Consider the following 21,002-nt stretch of genomic DNA (forward strand, 5'->3'; position numbering starts at 1 on the left):
GAAACTCGACCCATCTGACTGGGATCACATTTGGGCTAACACAAAATCATCTTCGCAGAACATTGTAGCACTGGAAACGAATTATAAAGTTTTAACCCGCTGTTACTTGGTCCCAGCGAGAATCGCAAAATGTACCCCTAATTACTCACCCAACTGTTTTAGAGGCTGTACAGACTTAGGGACACACTACCATATGTGGTGGGAATGCTCAGTGGCCCGAGTCTTTTAGGATGAAATTTTCACCATGCTATCTACACTTAGCGCTATCACTCTACGACCTGATCCAACAACAGCCCTACTCAATCAGTGCCCCCCTGGCATCTCCAACTCGTAATTCAAGCTCCTTATGCAAGTTACAACAGCGGCCAAGCAGGTTATAGCGAAATCCTGGAAATCCCCCACCCTTAGTGTTGCTGCAGTCAAAACCAGAATAACACAAGCCATGATACATGCAAAGGTGGAAGCCACAATTCTAGACACGATCCCTAAATTTTTGCACATATGGAACCCATGGGTAGAGCGCTTCCTCCCGCCTAACTTTGATGAATCACTCCTTCTCCCTTGATTTCTATACTGTGCGCCTAAGATACTGTCAATAGTCCTCCGTGGGCAACACGTAGAGTCTGCTGTAAACTAGTTGATTGTTTATGGAGTCATTGTTATTGTTCCTCTTCCCATACCCTCCCTTCCTCCCCCGTCTGATCCCCCTCCAAACTTCCCCCTACTTCTTAAATGCACTTAGGAGACGTTATTTCGATTGGCTGGGACGATAATGTCATCTATTGCTGACTCTTATGTTCCTGCTTTTGCTAGAATTGTATAGACATCTGTAATGTGATCCTCATTCATTTTTCTTCATTGTCCTACTGCCTCTTCAATGTCCAATGTATATCAACAAAGTCTCCTTGTTTGTGTTGTTAAAGTTTTCTCTCTTGTTAATAAAAATGTTTGAACAAAGAAAAACACAGCAACACACAGCAGACTCAGTGACTGAATAGAAGAATACCATGTGGTAGAAAGGGGGCAAGGCCACCAGTAACTTCCTGTACAGACAGGAACTCTTTTACCTGTCATTTTAATAATCCAAATAACTTTTTTTATTAATGCCCTACACAAGTTTACATGTGTTTAGGAGCGAAAATTATGCTTAAATGCTCCTCTCAAAATTCACCTTTGGTGTTTTTTTCTGCCTGTAAACACTCCTCTTCAAATACGCCTGTAAATGTCTATGTGTGCATGGATACATTTACAGGCTTTAAAACAATTGCTGAATGACTGTATAAGTACCTTTTTTAAGCTTTGCGTGCATGAGCCCTTAAACAAACCCTCAATCACTCTGTAGCTACAGGTATGTTAGATTTCCAGAGTTATGAAAAAACTCTATTAATATTTCTAGGTTCTTGTAGATGGTTGTGGGAAGAAATCCTTATGAAAACCAGGTCAGTATGAGCAGTGTGACTTTATTTGATCACACACCAAAAATACAAAGTCAATAAAAAACAGTAAATTCAGATATATGTAGCTTACAAGAAAATAAAAATAAAGAATAAATTGCCTTGGATATTAGGAAATAATGTAGTTCCTTTGCATAGCTTAGATAGAAGTTTTCTTGGCCTAGTTTAAGAAATGACCATGTGCTATTCTTTTGTTCTTTGTCCAAGCATGTGCTTTGAGTAAGAGTGTGTGAAAAGAATGTCTCTGTGTGTGTGAGTGAATGAAGTGAAGTGTCGTCTATCTGAGAGGCTTCTGCCTCGTAGTTTGAAAAGCTGCATACTTAAAATGCATGAGAAATTAGATCCTCCCATTAAGCTTTGTTTCAAATTCGCGGGCTTCTAAACTACTCCCAAAATCACTCCTAGTTTGAATAGAAACAGATGTTCCCATTCAAACCACCAAGTCATTATCATGATTGACATATGGACCATGAGAAAGGTTTCTGAAGTTCTTATATTACATACAACTGTCAAAAACCATGATTTATGACTACAATTTAAACTCTCAGACTCATTAAACGAATTCACAGTATGGTATACATTACATGAGTATTTTAAAAGAAAACATAACTTTAAACCTCTACTGATTACCTAGACTCAAACACAAATAATTCACATCTGACCACTTACATACAAAACCTCACATTCACATCCAATTAATAGGGAATATATATATATATTCTGCCAGCATATATTTCAAAAACTACTAAAGACCGAATTAAAGTTTGGATATTAAAAAATTAATATTACATTCCCCTCTGAAATATGAAATTCATATTAATTTATAACAAGCACACATCATTTATATCACAAACACTCAGGTTTTGATTTAGTAATCTCAAATGTATCATTATTTGTAACTGAGTCAGCATAACCAGAAAGTAGTTTCCTCTGAAGTATATCTTGTAATAGATTATCTCCTTTCCTAATTTCACTTCTAATTCGCTTATAAAAACTGTTCATTTTACACATCAAACATAATTGAAATATAATACATAATATGATAATAATAAAAATAATTATTACAGGATGTAATAAAATATTTCCTGCTGCAGATGCAATTGAAGTTTTTCCCAACATTGATACAGTACGTTTAAATTTTGACCACCAAGAATGACCTGAAAATTGAGACCATTCATGTTCTATATCTTTTAAACTCCCTTGTTCATGTTTAAATAATATTTCTGCTTTTTGAAGTTCATCTGATAATGCTATCAGTAAACCTTCATCTTTTTGAATAACATTTGCCCAATCTCTCCATGGGAATTCATCCACTTGAGATATATTGTACTGTATGGGAAGAGCACTTATATTTTTCATAAGCATGTTTGTTAAATTCATTCTCATCCCATTAACACTTATTGCTGAAATATCTCCTTCTATACAGAACAAACCTCGACTTAAATTTTCTGTATGTGTACATGAAGAGAAGAAGGATTGAACCCTTTCTGAGTCAGACATAACTTGAAAACAAACTTTCTTTTTATCTACAATTGAAATTAACTCAGAAGTGGTTTTAACCTTTTCTATCCTTGCTGAACATAGAGTATGGTTATGGTAACAAGAATGAAATATACCTTTGTCTTGATTAGGTAGACAAATCACTTTAGACTGAAATTGTAAACATGAAGACAGATCCAATTGTTCTAACTCAAAATTATTATCAATAAATGCAAAATCTGTATATTGCAGATGATAATATAGTAACTGTGTGTTGCTAACTGGTAATCCCAAGACAGTGATTGGAACCAACATTTGTTCTTTTCCTGCTACAGGAATCATTGAAGAACTATAACATATGTTCTGATAACATCCAATCCACTTATTTACCCACAGATCAGTATGGTTTATGGCATATACATACTCTCTTGGTAAATTTTGTACAATACCTATAGGAGTTATTCCACTTTGAAAAGCTTGAGCTATTATTTTAAAATTTGTGGAATATTCCATCTGAATTTCTAAACATGCTCTGGCTATATGGGAATGCTGTTCACTTGACATTAAATTAAGAGTAATATTCTCTAAGTGTAATATAGATGGACCCATAATATTGGCTGTTTTAATCACCATATTTTCCAATATTTGATTCAAATTTCTTTGTACTTTAATACTATTGCTTCCCACTAAACCGGCTGTCTCGAGATCAGACTTTAGTGTACTAATGTCCATGCTATTTGTAATACTACCAATAGAACCTATTCCTCCTAAAATACCTTCAACTATACCACGTTTATTCCTGTGAGGATTCCTAATATCAGTACCAAACCATCTTTCAATACCTAATTCCATGTTAACCAGATGTTCTTTACATTGTGGAAACCTTGTTGAGATTTTCCATTCTGAAATGTTAAAGTTCCACACTATAATAACAAACTTTCCTTCTCTCAACAGACGTTTGGTCTGGAAATGGTTAATTTGGAAGGGACTGGCTGGAATAAATTTCTTATCCATACACTGTGTTCTTTTAGGGGATAGTACAATTACATTTGTATTTACACATTTCTTTGGATAATTTTCTATTGATATGCAGCATTCATATATACCTGTATCATTAATTGATATAGTGTTTTGATGATACACAAAGTTATCATTATCCCAGTTCAAATTACCAAAAATACTTTTATGGATAACATCAGTTTTATCATGAAGAAAACTTCCCAAAAATTCACCATTCCTTTTCCAAGTTAATAATGAATTTTGAGGTAGGTGTATTTGTATACTACACATCAAATTCAGATTATCCTTTCCTTCTACAAGTCTTAATGATTGAGGAGATATTTTTATCTCTGGGACAATCAAATCTACCACAGTAACAATTACTTTGACTTTAGTTTGAACCAAAGATCTTGTCACTTGGAAATCCCATATTTTCACTATGTCCTCTTTTTCATTACCATTAATATTCAAATGTTCAGGATCAAGAAAGTGTGAATAACTTTGTAATTGATACCAAATATCTGTTTTAGAACTTCCTATATTTCCAGTATTTAACATGTCTATGGAAATATCTCCTGACCAAATAGTAGGTTCGTTTCCCTTTAAAACTATTAACCAGTATCCCATATCGGATAAATTACATTCAAAGTTACTAGTTTCGTTATTGATCCTATAAAATCCTTGCATTTTAACAAATTTTGATTTAGACTCTATTTTAGCTCTAACTTCAATATCATTATTATGAACGAAATACAATTCCGAACAACAAGTTCTCCCATAACCTATGCACATATATCCTAGCAAGTCTTCAGCTGTATTAATGTTACTGTCTTTAGGAAAAAATCTTTTGTTCCTAATAAGTGTAGTGTTTTTCTTATGTAGGGCTTCAGTCTTGTTAACTTCTGCATTGCTGGAAAAGTTTATGTTGTAGATTACTAATATTGTCATTGTCACTAAGAAAAAAATCAATCCTATAATAAGTCTTTTCTTTCTACTGCTTTGATGTTCCTTATGTTCTTTTGTTGTAATGTTTATTTTTCTTTGGAATCTGCGATGCTTTGTTTCTTCTGGATTATTGAAATCCATGTCTGCAAAAGAAATGCAGTATCATTATCTCGGTATAAACAATTTGCATTGGTCACTGTGCATCCACATTGTTTGTTGTCTGCGCGCATTTTTTACTGAATTAAGAGGTCTTTGCACTTGTACCATTACTCCTTGAACATCCAAAATATCAAATGGACCTTCCCAGTTGCTTTGCCATGGTCCAGTTTTTCTGAAAGTTTTTACCATTACTTGTCCTCCTTTTTCGAACTTAGAAGAATATGGAGGAACCATTTTTTGCATGCGAGTAGCTGCATGTGGTACAATAGTGTTCAGATTGTCTTGCAACATCTGTAACCACTTTGTTTTTTCTATTGCCTCTTTTTGCGGCGTTGACAAGAACGGTTCATGGGGAAAAACAATACGCATGTTCCTTCCTGTCATTAACTCAAAAGGAGAATACTGTGTTGCAGAAGATGTTGTACTTCCGACACTCATCAGAACCAATGGTACAGCATCAACCCAAGTATTTCCTCTGTCTAATAACATTTTTGCAATCCTTGATTTAACAGTCCTATTCATTCTTTCCACAATACCTGCAGATTGTGGATGATAGGGCACATGAAATCTCTGTTGTATACCCAAGATTTTACACATTGCCTGCATTATTTTACCTGTGAAGTGGGTTCCTCTGTCACTACTGAGGTTTGTTGGTATACCCCAGACTGGAAAAACATGATTAATTAGCATTTTAGCAGTTGTTAATGCATCATCTTTGCGAACAGGCAAGATTTCAATCCATTTTGAAAAAACATCAACTACAACTAAAGCATACCTGTACCCATTTTTACCTGTAGGTAACGGTCCTATATAGTCTAGTTGTAATGTGGACCATGGTCCATCTGCTGGAGGAGTTCTTTGTAATGGAGGTTTTTGACCCTTTGGTCGAGGATTCACTTGAGCACAGATTAGACAAGATTGAACTACACTGTCTACTGTTTCTTCCATTTTGTCCCAGTAAAATTTTTCCTTGAGTATTTCAAGCAATCTTTGTTTACCTATGTGACCTAGGCTTTCGTGATTGTACTTTGTAAATTCTACCTGTAGATGCTGCGGTATAACAGGACGCAGAAACCCGTGTAAGTCATGAAACAAAATTCCGTATTCACATACAAAGGGAAATTTTGGATCAACCTGAGAAGCAGAAAGAGATGGATCCCTTTTCTGTTCTTCTGCAAAGGAGGGAATCTGTGTGTCTGTCTTCCTAACAACATTAACTGAGACTGGTTCAGACTGCATCACTGGTACTCCATGTAAAGCTGCTTCCTTTGCTAAGAGATCAGCTGTTCTATTGCCTACACTCATCTCATCATTGTCCTTCCTATGAGATGGAATTTTTACAATTGCATAGGCAATAGGATTTTCCTCTGCTAGCTTAAAAATTGATTCAAGTGTCTCTTTGTGCACTAGGACTTTGTTAGATGCATCTACAAAACCTCTACGTTTCCAAATTGGTAAATAATCTGTCAGGGAACGTACAACATATGAACTGTCACTGTAGATCACTAATGGACTTCTGTTCTCTTCCTTGTCTAATGTCAACACAGTTTTTACTGCTTCAAGTTCTGCCCTTTGAGCTGAAAAATGTCCTGGCAATTTGTGCTGTATGGAATAATTACGCTCTGGATACCAAATTGAATATCCACTGTAATAATTACCTGACATACAGTATCTAGAACCATCAACAAATACAGGTTCATCAATTTTCTCTGCCTCTCTACGGAAAAGAGGAGAGGAAGTTTCTTGGACTTCACATAGACATTCATGTTCTAACCCGTTGTATTCCATCAACTGAGGTAGGACATACTTGGCATTATGTTCAACCTGTATTTGCTTAGGTGATAGAGCCAACAACCATTGAGAAAATCTTTGGTTGGAAACTCCCGGAACATTTTTCTCAAAAAGAAACTTCAAAGTGCTATGTGGAGTTTGTAGAATAATTTTGTTGAATCCTACAATATGCTCTGTTGCTTTTACTGCATAATGTACTCCCACAAGTTGTCTGACACAATCATCAAAACCTTTCTCTACTGGGGTAAGCAGACGTGAGAAGTATCCAAGACTTCTCCAGACTCCTCCCTGTTTCTGAATCAAGACAGCTGAGATTGCAGTTTCTGAAGCATGCACTTGCAAAGCAAATGGTGCTTGCTTATCAACAGTAGCCAAAGCTGGAGCTGTTTGCAAATCATTTTTCAACATCTCAAAAGCTTTTTGCTGTATTTCTGTCCAGGGACCAAATACATTTTCCTCATTGTACTTCAACAAATCATACAATGGTTTGGCTTTTTCTGCAAATGATTCGATAAAATCTCTAGAGAAATTTACCAAACCCAAAAACTGTCTCAGTGCTTTGAATGTTGTTGGTACAGGAAGTGACGCAATAGACTCAATTCTTTCCTGTAAAGGCTGTCTCTTTCCTGGACCAATCAAAACTCCAAGAAATTTTACTTCATTTTTCATGAGCTGAACTTTGCGTGTATTCAGCTTGAGACCTTCATCTTGCAGAAGTGTAAACAATTCTGCTAAGAGAGTCCTGTGTTCAGTTTCAGAATTCGTCATAAGCAAAATATCATCTACATATTGAATTAAACAATCAGGTCTAGAAAATTTAGACAAAACATTTGCTAATGCCTGATGAAATATAGATGGAGAAGAATGAAAGCCTTGAGGAAGACGATTGAAACAATACTGGACATTTTTGTGGACAAATGAAAACTTATATTGGCAACTCTCAGCCAATTTAATACTAAAAAATCCATTTGCAATGTCAAGAACAGAGAACACTTTCGCATTGGCATTTATTTGTGACATGATGTCTGGAGTTTCTGCCACAATGGGTGTACAACTTGGAGTGTATTTGTTTAGCATTCTTAGATCTATCAATAATCTATATGCACTAGGGTCATCACGCTTTGCCACTACCCACAAAGGATTATTAGTAACTGAATTAGCTTTCCTGATGATACCCTGTTCCAAAAATTCTTGTATGATTACTGATACAGGTTCATCAGATTCTGGCGGCAACTTGTATTGTTTTAATGGGGGATGGTCTTTGCCTTGAATATTAACTTCAATATTTTTGAACAATCCAGCTTCATTTTTACCTTGACTCCACAGTTTTTTGTGTAGTTGTACTAACTGTTTCAATTCCAGATTATCTCCAGTATCTGGCCATTTATAATCAGCATCAATTGCTTCTGTCAAACAGATGCTACCGACTTCACAATAATCTGTTGGGTCAATTACCATAGGCTTACGATTAGCAGAGCCCTGCCAAACAATGCCATTGGCTAAATCAAGTATCCACCCTCTTTGAGACAAAACATCAGCACCAATAATGTTCTCTGATCCTTGACAATACCAAAAATCTATTTCCATTTGCGAACATCCTGGTATTTCAAAAGACACATTTTTACATTTTTTAGCTTGAACATCACCTTTTCCATTGAAACCTACAACTGTGCATACTGTTGCATTAGATGGAATTGGTATTTTCATGCCTAAAACACTTATTTGGGCTCCACTATCCAATAAAATTGAAGATTTCTGTCCATTAATTTTAGCTTTTACATAAGGGCGGCCACACTTGTCCAAGAAAATTGGAGCTACATATTCCAGACAATGGAGTTCAACTTCCTTTTCTTTTGCTAGTCATGGTGAAGGTAATAATGGCTGTCTTGAAGTATTGGATGAATGTGAGTTGTTCACATTTCCTCCATTACTAATTGACATTTCACTAATCTCTCTGATCAGAGGAGCGTAGGGTGAAGATGACTTAACTTCCTGTGAACGAATTGGAGCTGACGGTTCAGGAGAAATAAGTCCATTTTCTTTACCCAAATTTCTCATCTGAATGTCTTTCAAAAACTTCCTACACTGCCATTTCAAATGCCCTGGTTTTGCACAATAGTAACAAGTGAGTGGTCTTTGATTCCCTTGTCTTACTCTGTCATTCCTGCGGGGGGCAGCATTTCCTGTCTTGACTTTATCCTGACTGTCAGTCTTAGGATAATTATTCTCAATTAAAGCAATTTTTGGTCTTACATTATTTAGCTTTAATTGTCTCCTAATTTTGTCAATAATATAGGCAGCGTCATCCAAATTATCCTTTTCATTAGCAATCAATAAAGATGCTGGATCAAGGTACTTAAATTTTTTTACAAAATCCTTGACCATAGCAGGGGTCTCATCTTGAAAATTAAAAATCATCCTGTATGCCTTAGAATATCTAATCCTAAAATCATATGGATCATCATTAATAGTAGCTCTTAAGGAGTCTAAAATTTCCAAACTAGGTGTCTCCTCTCCTGTTGTGAACAGTAATAACTGTCGTAGTCTATCAGTAGCATTGCTATGAATTTCTATATCATCCTCATTCATGAAAGGAGTCTTGACTAACCTACGAGCCATAAAACTGGGGATCCACAACCCAAAAATGCGATTTCTTTGCTCATCAGTTAATTGAAACCTATCACAAAAATTCTCAAAAACATCGGAATTATGGAAAGAATTTTCTCTCATGTTATATGCTGGTATATCCTTCAATATTTTCATTAACTGATCCTGAATCTGTAACTTCAACTTAGATGCTCTAGCAAGTAATTTCTCTCTCTGTACATTAGCTTCACTGCCTACTTCATCACCCCTGGGTGAGTCCGGAATAAATGAAGCTTGGGCCATTTCTGATTGTTTTTTCTTTGACACCACAGCTATTTGCTTATTTTTTAATATTGCAACATTTTGAGATTCAATTTCTTGCTCAAGATGTTCAATATAGGTACAAAAAGTTTCACAGTTTGCACAATTGGATTCAACAGTATCCTGCATGTCTGTACTCTGTAAGACATTTTTGCTATCTGTCTGAACAACACAAACCACATTTTTCTCTGGCAATTCAAACACCATAGAATTGAAAACTCTAACTAGCTTCACAATGTTACGCAATTTTCTTTTCATCTTATTAAACGTAAATCTAGAGCTATCAATATCAACATTAGCCTGCATACATTGATCATACATAGCTTTCCATAAACCAGTATCAGAAGCATGGCTAGCTAAACCTTGAAATTCCAATTTACTTTCATTAGCTAATGAATCAATAAATTCCATTTTTCTACTCACCGAATGTAGTAAATTTCCTCTTTTGTCCTGACTTAGAGACTTTTCTGGTCACCACTTGAATCCTCAGATCTCCACAACCAACGTTTTCCGTTCCAGGTTCTGCAATCTTTCCGAAGCTTAATCAATAGAAATAGTTCATCGCAATCCCCTCTGATGAAGCGAGGAGAAATTGAAAAAACGTGGAAAAATCGAATGGCTGGCACACGCCAATAATGTTAGATTTCCAGAGTTATGAAAAAACTCTATTAATATTTCTAGGTTCTTGTAGATGGTTGTGGGAAGAAATCCTTATGAAAACCAGGTCAGTATGAGCAGTGTGACTTTATTTGATCACACACCAAAAATACAAAGTCAATAAAAAACAGTAAATTCAGATATATGTAGCTTACAAGAAAATAAAAATAAAGAATAAATTGCCTTGGATATTAGGAAATAATGTAGTTCCTTTGCATAGCTTAGATAGAAGTTTTCTTGGCCTAGTTTAAGAAATGACCATGTGCTATTCTTTTGTTCTTTGTCCAAGCATGTGCTTTGAGTAAGAGTGTGTGAAAAGAATGTCTCTGTGTGTGTGAGTGAATGAAGTGAAGTGTCGTCTATCTGAGAGGCTTCTGCCTCGTAGTTTGAAAAGCTGCATACTTAAAATGCATGAGAAATTAGATCCTCCCATTAAGCTTTGTTTCAAATTCGCGGGCTTCTAAACTACTCCCAAAATCACTCCTAGTTTGAATAGAAACAGATGTTCCCATTCAAACCACCAAGTCATTATCATGATTGACATATGGACCATGAGAAAGGTTTCTGAAGTTCTTATATTACATACAACTGTCAAAAACCATGATTTATGACTACAATTTAAACTCTCAGACTCATTAAACGAATTCACAGTATGGTATACATTACATGAGTATTTTAAAAGAAAACATAACTTTAAACCTCTACTGATTACCTAGACTCAAACACAAATAATTCACATCTGACCACTTACATACAAAACCTCACATTCACATCCAATTAATAGGGAATATATATATATATTCTGCCAGCATATATTTCAAAAACTACTAAAGACCGAATTAAAGTTTGGATATTAAAAAATTAATATTACAAGGTACTATGGAGTAATTAAATCTCAAAGATCACAACAGAGACTGTGAGCCTTACAATGCTTACTTTTTTGTTTATGTTAAAAATCTGCTGGGCCAACAAGTCCCTGTTGCTAGAGAAAAGTGAGGAGGTAGAGGGAGGTGGGCTCTGATTCCAGTAGCTAAAAAAAATGAACACAATTCAGTCTAAGAACTCATCTCATCTTACCTGAAACCCCAATACAAATGCCATAGTCAAAATAAATTCAAGAGAAGCTATGCTAATTAAAGAATGAAAATCCCATACTTACATCTCTCCCATTCCAAATCTTTGCTCATTTGTTCTCGCAGCTTTTCTGCATGTATACAGCACTCAAAGAATAACTCTGCACATTCCTGTTCCTGAACATGTTTCTTTCGAGCAGTACAGTCCAGTCCCATAGGGCTTTCATGTAATCCAGCCAGACAACATGGCCTTAGATGAGCAGGAGATTCGCTTACTGAAAATTAAAGCATTATTCAGAACTATAGTATGCTTATTAAATGCAAATAAATATTTGACTTCTGAGAAGCATAGGCTCATTTATGACTAACTAATAAACCAATACCTTGCCCCCAACCCCTTCCAAAAAAGACACAGAAGCCAATTAAGTTGGAAATAGAGCTAGGCCAGGACTTTCCAAATGTAACAACTTTCCAAATGTGCCAAACAATGCCAGTCACAGTTATACTGTGTGCACCCAAAAAACATAAACTCATATAATTTAAGAGGCCTGTCCTTACCATCAGAGCTGGACAGGCATTAGACTGTCTCAGAATTTAACTTGAGAGCATAATCCATAGCAATTGCTTGGAAGGGTTGAAACTGCCAATAAAGCTGTGAAAAAACATCACAACAGGAGGGAGCCTGGGTAACTCTTGTGACAGCTGAAGAAATCAGCGGCACATGCCCCAGAGTAGCCTTTTTCTAGAGTTTGGGCTCCATGCAGTGACCTCAGGTCTTTGTAGCCAATCCTAGTGGAGCCACTTCATCTCCCTGTGTTAGGTTCACGTCATGCTTCCAGCAGTCAAGGCTCCCTTTCCCTTTACTATTATTTAAACATTGCTCTTTGATATATTGAATTACAATATTAACTTAAGAAGTCAAGAGAACATTAAGATAGGATGTAAATTCAAGCAAACAATTGCTTAATTTTGGAACCAGGGTCAAATTTTCAATTGGTTAGCAATTATGTGTTATGTTATAACCTCCTCAAACATGAAATATGGCAATACTGCAAACTTTTCTTTCCAAGTATTTTCTTTTTACTTTTTTCCTTATTAGGTATCTACTATAGTATGGACATATTTTTCAGTTTGCAGCATTGGTGGGTAAAAAACCCTATGGTCCCTGGTCCAGATGAATAGTAGAAATATGATAATTCCTTGCTAATGCCATCAGACTGTGCCTTTTCCACAGTTATTTAGCCAATTGCGAGATTTAAGACTTTCAGACTTGTTCCTGTGTGCACAGGGTAAAAATGATATCAATTCACCATTTTCCCATGGAATGCATTCCCAAGTAGAGAAAATCTTTAGCTCTCTACAGCAAGTTAAACTCTATAGCAGTTCCTGCAAGGTACCCAGCCCCATATGTATGGACCCCACTAAACCCTCAATAGCTACACCACTGTAGCTAACCCACATTTGCCAAATAGAAATGTACATCATGTGTTATATCTAATATATATGATTTATTACCTTTTTTTTGTTTTGCTGCCAGCAACTCATACGAGCGACGTCTGCGATTATGCAGTTTTGTAGTGCAGGTAAAATCTGAAAGAAAGCAAAAAATAAGGAGAAAGAACTATTTAACCACTTAAGTTCCTGCACCTGTAAAACCATTCAAAATGAATGGGCTCAAATCGCAAGGCACTGGATCGCATGTGAATAGAACAGAAAAGCACAGCAATCCATAGTGTGAACCGGGGATAAAGCAGAACTCCAAGCACAGAGGTTGTTATTCATTCCTTAGTGCAAAAAAAAAAGTTACCTCTGCTCAAGTGTACTAAATGTGCGAATTGCTGCACTATACTGTATGCCATGTAGCACGACTCTCGCTCTATTTCTGGACTACTCCAGATATGAGAGCACATCAAAGCAGGAAAAAGAGCCTGCATGTGTAATGATAAGATATAGATGGCCCAATGCATGCATAATTAGAAACTAAACATTTTCTAAAAACAATGAATACAGACTGATATTATTATATTATATTGTATTGTTTAAATTAACCTGATCCCTTTTAATCCTACATAACTGAGTCATTGAAAAGATAGTACATTTGTTTATTACCTTTTCTAGATGGCGTTTCCAGTTTCATTGTGGTTCCAAAATCCAGTCCAGCATCTTCAAACACACCCAGTGCATTGGCTCCACTGCCAGCTGAGCATCCAAGATCATCTTCCTGCACTTCATCCCATATCTGTATCAATCAGATATGTGCATTTATTAAAAAGGATCATGCACTGAACTACCAAGGTTATCAAGAAAACACTGCTACAATGCTAAAGTCAACTTAAATAACCATAAAGCCCAACTCCATCAAAAAGTCTAAATCTACCCTTACAGTGGACCCTCCTCACTCTCCCACAGTCAAGGGGTAAATGCTTGTTATGTCTAAAGGGTAGAACGAGAGGAAGTATTACTTACACTAACCCCATCTCCAGTGATGTCCTCCTCTCCCTGAAGCTCCAGTCTGTGGATGGTCCCTCAGCATCATCACATACATTGCAGGGATATTAACCTTGCATTGTACTTGAATGAGTCAAGGGTGTTATCACAGCAGTGAGCAGCTTAGAGAGGAGGCTTCATCGTTCAAGTTGCACCACTGGATGGAGCCTGCTGGAGCGCAGAATTAGGTATTTCCCCATATTCTGGTACCCCTAGATATGACAAGCATTGAACTCTTGCAGCACAGGACTCACTGCAAGGAGTTTTTTTGGAGCCTGGAGTTTAGCTTTAAAGCTTAAACTTTTAGTCTTCGGTCACACCAATCCAAATTTGAAAACTATTTCAAAGTCAGATGTTAGTCCGACTTCAGGTTCAACTTACAAGACATCTGTAACTTGCAGGACACAGATGTCTATTAAAGTCGCACCTGAACTTGCAAACATTAGTACATGCACTACTTACAAAATCAGTGCGGCTCCGATTTAGTCAGAATTGCACCAATATCACTGTTTCAATTGCGGAAAATAGGGTGCGATTTGGCATGCGATTTAAAAACTATCAAATTGCATGACAATCACACCGGTATGACCGGGCTCTTAATGAGATAAATATGGAGACCACCATTGCTGAACCCTTTGTGAAAATGCCTTTTTCCTGTCTTTAAATATGTAGCTTTCATCCTGAGTAATATATCCAGGAATCTCCAATGGCGGTGGAACGTAGGTGAGAATAATATAACTTTATTTTTTTTTAAAAGTGTTTATTTAAGGAACTTACTAACAATATTGTTATTGGTCCAGGACTTGCTGAATTAATTCAGTTGGGCAATCATTGGCTGCAAATATTTATTCGAACTTGGTTAAGGCTTCATTAATACATTTTTTAAACATCATACTGGATGGTGGACAGGTGTATAAGATTAAATAATATTTATTTTTGGGCATAGAAACATATTCATTGTACGATAGTCCTGGTATGAGAGCTGGTGCAAAGTTGACCATATTATTCAGCAGGAATATCTCAGGTGTCTTTGGGGCAATAAAGCCCAATTTCTTTGTCAGGAAATATTGTATATGCATCAAGTAATTAAAGTAATTAAAGTGTATCTAAAACAAACATTTATTACCTGATGTAAACAAACATGTGCTGGCAGTGACTGGCGCCTTACGGAAAGCTCCCGATCGCTACTTGCGAGTGTGAGCTTTCCGATTATGTGACCATTGTGACAGCCAATCACGGCGGTCACATGACCCTAAACCCCACCTCTCCTCCAGGCGTAACACAGTGGAATGAAGATCCTGGTGAACGGGACCCGGTGATCATGTGATCGCATAGCGATCACATGATCACAATGTAAGCAAAGCTGTTATGAATCAATCTAATTCATAACAACTCTGTTTCCCTTCCTAGTGAGCTTTGATTGGCCCACTCTGTACCATGTGACCAGCTCCAGTCAATCACAGCTCACTATCTTGCACTGTAAAAAACCTAGCTCATTCGTGACAGTTCATGAATGAGTTAGATTCATGACAGCAAGCTTTGCATTGCAGGAGAAATTATCTTTATTTCTCCTGCAAAGCAAAGTGTAAACATAAATAAATAAAATCCTTGATCACCCCCCCACAGTAGTACAACGTTACTATGATAACATTGTACCATTCTGATAAAGGTTTTTTTTTTTTAATAAAAAAATGTTTTAAAAAATAAAATAAATATTACCATCATCAGAAATATTTTGTTTTACAATTTTTAGGGATTTTTTTTTCTTATCTACTTGCCGACAGTTTTCCCATATTTTGCGTGCGAGCAGCAGCTCTGGGCAAAGTGATGTAATCTTATGTCGCTTCCTATTTCGGGGTGTGAACATGGCACCAAGTAAAAGCACTACATTTTACATGCACACATTAACACATTTAACCCTTTGATCGCCCCTATTAACCTTTTGATCGTCTCATCACCCAGCCAGTGCCATTAGTACAGTGTCAGTATATAGAATTTTTCACTGATCACTGTATTACTGCCAGTAGCAACATCAGATAGCTTCAGGGTCAGTAAGCACCCCTCCCAGCCAGGGTCATGCTTTAAGTTGCTGATCACCGCCATTACTAGTATAGTGTTTGTACGGATCAATATAATGATCATGAACAGAATTATACTTGTGCCTGCTTTGTATAGTGTGCCCAAAAATGCAGTGTTAGCAGGATTGGCCCCGTTCTTGGACAGCACTAGCATTTAGCCTCTTTGCTGTTTTTCACGGAAGATTTGTATGCATTGATTGTGGGCCAAGGCAATCTACTATAATGCATCGCCGCCCACCCAAATTCAGCTTTTGCCAGACAATTTGCATGGAAACCTATCACGGTTTCTGGATTTAAAACTTTTTTGGGACAAACCCTCAACATGGGCATTACAAAAAAGAATGAATTGCGGTCATATTGGTCCATAGACCTGATTCATTATATGCCCATGTTCTCTGCTGTTACATATATGCCCAACATGGACCAGCAATGTACTGGTACGTCGCTGGACTTTGAGTGGTTATACCAGGATAATGCCTGGTATCGTTTTTTTCAGCTGGCAGTCAACATTCATGTAAAAGCAACCCTAGCAGCCAATTAGCTGCTGAATTGTTTTTACAAGCAGTGGAAAGGGACATCCCCCCCCTTCCTGCCGCCTTTCACAGTTTTCTTAGGTTCTCCTGTCTCACAGGGGAATCCGAGAATGCAGCTTCTGCTGGCTGACCATAGAGCTGATCAGAGACCATAATGGCTCCAATCATCTCTATAGTCTAAGAAACAGGAAGCTACGAGCATTTCATCATTTCAGTTTTGCTGGACTTTAACAGTGCCACTTGTAAATCGGGAAAACATCTGATCACACCGATCTTGGTGAGATCAGATGATGTAAGGGCAGAGGAGATATCTAGAGTCTAATAGACCCCAGATTTCTCAAAAAAGAATACCTGTCAATGCCTATTGCAGTCACAGGGGATAAAGTGATTAAAAAAAAAATGTAAGGGACCGTGTAAAAATAATTAAAAAAATCAAAATAACTAAAAAAAAACAAAACAAAAAAAGCACCCTTGCCCCCCACGCATGTGCGCACCTACAGTGGGGATCGAAAGTTTGGGCACCCCAGCTAAAAAGTTGTATTATTGTGCATAAAGAAGCCAAGGAAAGATGGAAAAATCTCCAAAAGGCATCAAATTACAGATTAGACATTCTTATAATATGTCAACAAAAGTTAGATTTTAATTCCATCATTTACACTTTCAAAATAACAGAAAACAAAAAAATGGCGTCTGCAAAAGTTTGGGCACCCTGCAGAATTTATAGCATGCACTGCCCCCTTTGCAAAGCTGAGACCTGCCAGTGTCATGGATTGTTCTCAATCATCGTCTGGGAAGACCAGGTGATGTCAATATGTTCATATGCAAAGTTCAAACAATGATTTTTGTGGTGAGGACATAGAAGAGGTTTTCTTCTGATGACTCTTCCATGAAGACCATATTTGTACAAGTATCTCTTTATAGTGGAATAGTGTACCACAACTCCAGTGTCTGCCAGATCTTTCTGGAGGGATCGTGCAGTCAAATGTGGGTTTTGAATTGTTTTTCTCACAATCCTGTGAGCTGTTCTGTCTGAGATTTTTCTTGGTCTTCCAGATCTTGCTTTAACTTCCACTGTTCCTGATGACTGCCATTTCTTAATTACATTCCGAACAGAGGATATTGACATCTGAAAACGCTTTGCTATCTTCTTATAGCCTTCTCCAGCTTTGTGAGCGTCAACTATTTTCAGTTTCAGTTTTCTAGACAACTGCTTAGAAGAACCCATGGTGCTGATTGTTGGGGCAAGGTCAGATGAGTCTGGGCATTTAAAACCTTTGAGATTGACATCACCTGGTCTTCCCAGACGATGATTGAGAACAATCCATGACACTGGCAGGTCTCAGCTTTGCAAAGGGGGCAGTGCATGCTATAAATTCTGCAGGGTGCCCAAACTTTTGCAGATGCCATTTTTTTGTTTTCTGTTATTTTGAAAGTGTAAATGATGGAAATAAAATCTAACTTTTGTTGACATATTATAAGAATGTCTAATCTGTAATTTGATGCCTTTTGGAGATTTTTCCATCTTTCCTTGGCTTCTTTATGCACATTAATACAACTTTTTAGCTGGGGTGCCCAAACTTTCGATCCCCACTGTATGTGCACAAGCATTGACCCCATGCCGGTATGTAAACAGCAGTTGCACCATGCATGTGAGGTATTGCCACGAATGTCAGATCGAGGGCAGTAATTCTAGCACTAGACATCCAGTGTAAACATAAATTGGTGATCTGTAAAGGCTTTCAAAGCGTTGCCTATCAATATTAAAAATGTATGTACGTTGTCGCTATTGCACAGGCATGCGCGATTTTAAAGCATGTCATGTTTGGTATCTATTTACTCGGTGTAACATCATCTTTTATATTTTATCAAACAATAGGGCAATATATTGTGCTTATGTGCATTAAAATTCTACAAAGTGTATTTTTCCCAAAAGATTTGCGTTTGAAAAATAACTGCGAAAATACTGTGTGACGTGAAAAATTTCAACACCCACCATTTTATTCTCCAGGGCCTCTGCTTTAAATAAAATATATAATGTTTGGGGGTTCAAAGTAATTTTCTAACAAAGAAAAACAGTTTTTTCATGTAAACAAAAAGTATCAGAAAAGGCTTGGTCTTCAAGAGTGGGTGATATTTGCTAAGAGGCATGGTGAGTATTTTGCAGATCTCATTTGTTGCCACATGTTTTTGGAAAACTAGAAAGAAAACAAAAATGTATTTTTTCTTTTTTTCTTTTTCAAAACTCTGTGACAAAAATTATATCTGTAAAATACTCACCATGCCTCTTATCAAATTTCTTTGGGTGTCTACTTTCCAAAAAGAGGTAATTTGGGGGGGGGGGTGTTTGTGCTATCCTGGCATTTTAGAGACTCTGAAACTGTGAAAGGTAGTGGGGAAGTGAGGAAATATGCCCTTTGAAAGCCGGAAGGTGGTCATTGGATTTTGGGGGCCTGTATGCAGCTAGGCTGCCAAAAAGTGTCTCACATGTGGAATCCCCATGTGAAGTAGGAGATTGTGTTTTGGGATGGTACTCCACATATACCCATGGCATGCATGAGCAATATTTCATATAAGTGACAACTTTGTGTAAAAAAAAAAGAAAAAATTGTCATTTTCGAAACATTTGTGGCAAAAAATAAAATGTTCCATGGACTCAACATGCCTCTGCAGAATCCTTGAGGTGTCTACTTTCCAAAAGGGGGTAATTTGGGGGGGGGGGTTGTACTGCCATGGCATTTTAGCACCTCAAGAAATGTGACAGGCAGTCAGAAAGTAAAAGCTACATAAATTCCAGTATATATACCGTAGTTTGTAGACACTATAACTTTCACACAAACCAAATAATATACGCGTTTTGGGATTTTTTTTACCATTACATTACGTTATTCTTTATATCATCAATGTATTCACCTTGTCTTGGGTAAACTTTTCTTTGTTGCTTAAGACAAATACAGCCTTGTCTACAACTACTAGGCCCACTTGCGATCCTTTGTCACCTGTCAAGGTTAGCTGTACTTTCATTTCCGGCTCATAGGAGGGTTGTGAGGTTTTAGGTGGGTTTATCTGCAGCTGTGAAAAGAAAAAAAAACATACATCAGTGTGATTTGTTGTACACAAATACTTAAAGCTTTTTTTTTTTTTTTTTTTTTTTTTTTTTTTTAAATAAGCACTTGCCCTCCAGACCAGGCCATTTTTTGCTATATGGCGCTGCGCTACTTTGACAATTGTGTGGTCATGAAACACTGTACGCAAATGAAATTTGTATACATTTTTTTCACACAAATAGGGCTTGCTTTTGCTGGAATTTGATCATCACTGGGTTTTTTATTTTTTGTGCAATAATTTTTTTTTTAAAACAGTAATTTTTACTTTTTCCTTTAAAACATTCAATAAAAAAGTAAAATGTCTTCATAAATTTAGGCCAAAATGTATTCTGTTACATGTCTTTGGTAAAAAAAAATCTCAATAAGTGTATATTAATCAATTTTCGAGAAAGTTATAGCATGTGCAAATGGCTTTTTATATATATATATATATATATATATATATATATATATATATATATATATATATATATACTGGAATTTTCTCTTTTTTTATAGTAGTAATGGTGATCAGCAACTTATAGCAGGACTGCGATAGTACAGGGGGCGTTCTGACACTAACTGACACTGGCTGGGAACTAAATGCCACTGACATCTCCAGTGACACTAATACAGTGATCAGTGCTAATAAAAAGCACTGACACTGTACTAATGACACTGGGCAGGAAGGGGTTAACATCTGGAGCGATCAAAGGGTTAACTGTGTGTTAGGGAGTGATTAAACTGTGTACTATGTTTTGTTTTACTAGGGGACCTGCTGGCTTTTATCTCCCTGCTTTGCTTTGCAGAGAGATAAAAACCAGCATGTCCCCGCTGACAGGAGAGAGATCTGTGTTGTTTACACTCACAGATCTCTCTTCTGTCAGCTGCTTGGTCGATCACCGAGTCCCGGCCATGAAGTGCTGGCTGAGACCCAGTCATTGACATCTAAGGGAGCCATAGACAGCATTGGTAGAATGGCATGCACACATGCTTCCTACTTGGAATTCCAAAATCACACATATATACTGTATAAATATATATACAGTTGCAAGAAAAAGTATGTGAACCCCTTGGGATTACGTGGAGTTTTGCATGAATTGGGCATAAAATGTGCTCTGAACGTCATCTAAGTCACAACAATAGAAGAACACAGTCTGCTGAACATAATACTACACAAACATTAGATGTTGCCATGGTTTAATTGCACATAACATGTAAACATTCACAGTGCAGGGAGGAAAAAGTATGTGAACCTTTGGACTTAATAACTGGTTGACCTTCCTTTGGCAGCAATAACCTCAACCAAACGTTTCCTGTAGTTGCAGATCAGACCTGCACAACGATCTGGAGTAAT

General features: G+C 36.9%; 2 protein-coding genes across 2 annotated transcripts in view; both read right to left on the reverse strand.

Moving 5' to 3' along the window:
* LOC149459884 (complement C3-like) overlaps positions 1–21,002 on the reverse strand; it is a 230,222-nt gene that overhangs the window by 118,583 nt on the left and 90,637 nt on the right. Inside the window, exons 14-17 of the mRNA XM_089680584.1 lie at positions 19,473–19,631; positions 13,574–13,703; positions 12,980–13,054; positions 11,551–11,739 (exon numbers count right to left, since the gene is read on the reverse strand). Coding sequence (XP_089536710.1) covers positions 11,551–11,739; positions 12,980–13,054; positions 13,574–13,703; positions 19,473–19,631 — 553 coding nt within the window. The remainder of the gene's footprint in view (positions 1–11,550; positions 11,740–12,979; positions 13,055–13,573; positions 13,704–19,472; positions 19,632–21,002) is intronic.
* LOC149459885 (uncharacterized) lies at positions 1,441–4,880 on the reverse strand. Its single transcript, XM_089680578.1, has one exon. It carries the CDS (start codon positions 4,878–4,880, stop codon positions 2,301–2,303), a length of 2,580 nt encoding a protein of 859 aa, XP_089536704.1. The 3' UTR covers positions 1,441–2,300.

The sequence above is a fragment of the Staurois parvus genome, unplaced genomic scaffold, assembly GCF_062004578.1.
Source record: "Staurois parvus isolate SC_StPar_1 unplaced genomic scaffold, SC_StPar_1.0 ptg000244l, whole genome shotgun sequence".
In the NCBI taxonomy this organism is placed as follows: domain Eukaryota; kingdom Metazoa; phylum Chordata; class Amphibia; order Anura; family Ranidae; genus Staurois; species Staurois parvus.

Bases quoted from the DNA above. Each gene is read 5' to 3' on its own strand.
- LOC149459885 (XM_089680578.1), bottom strand. From the start codon at position 4,880: ATGACAATATTAGTAATCTACAACATAAACTTTTCCAGCAATGCAGAA.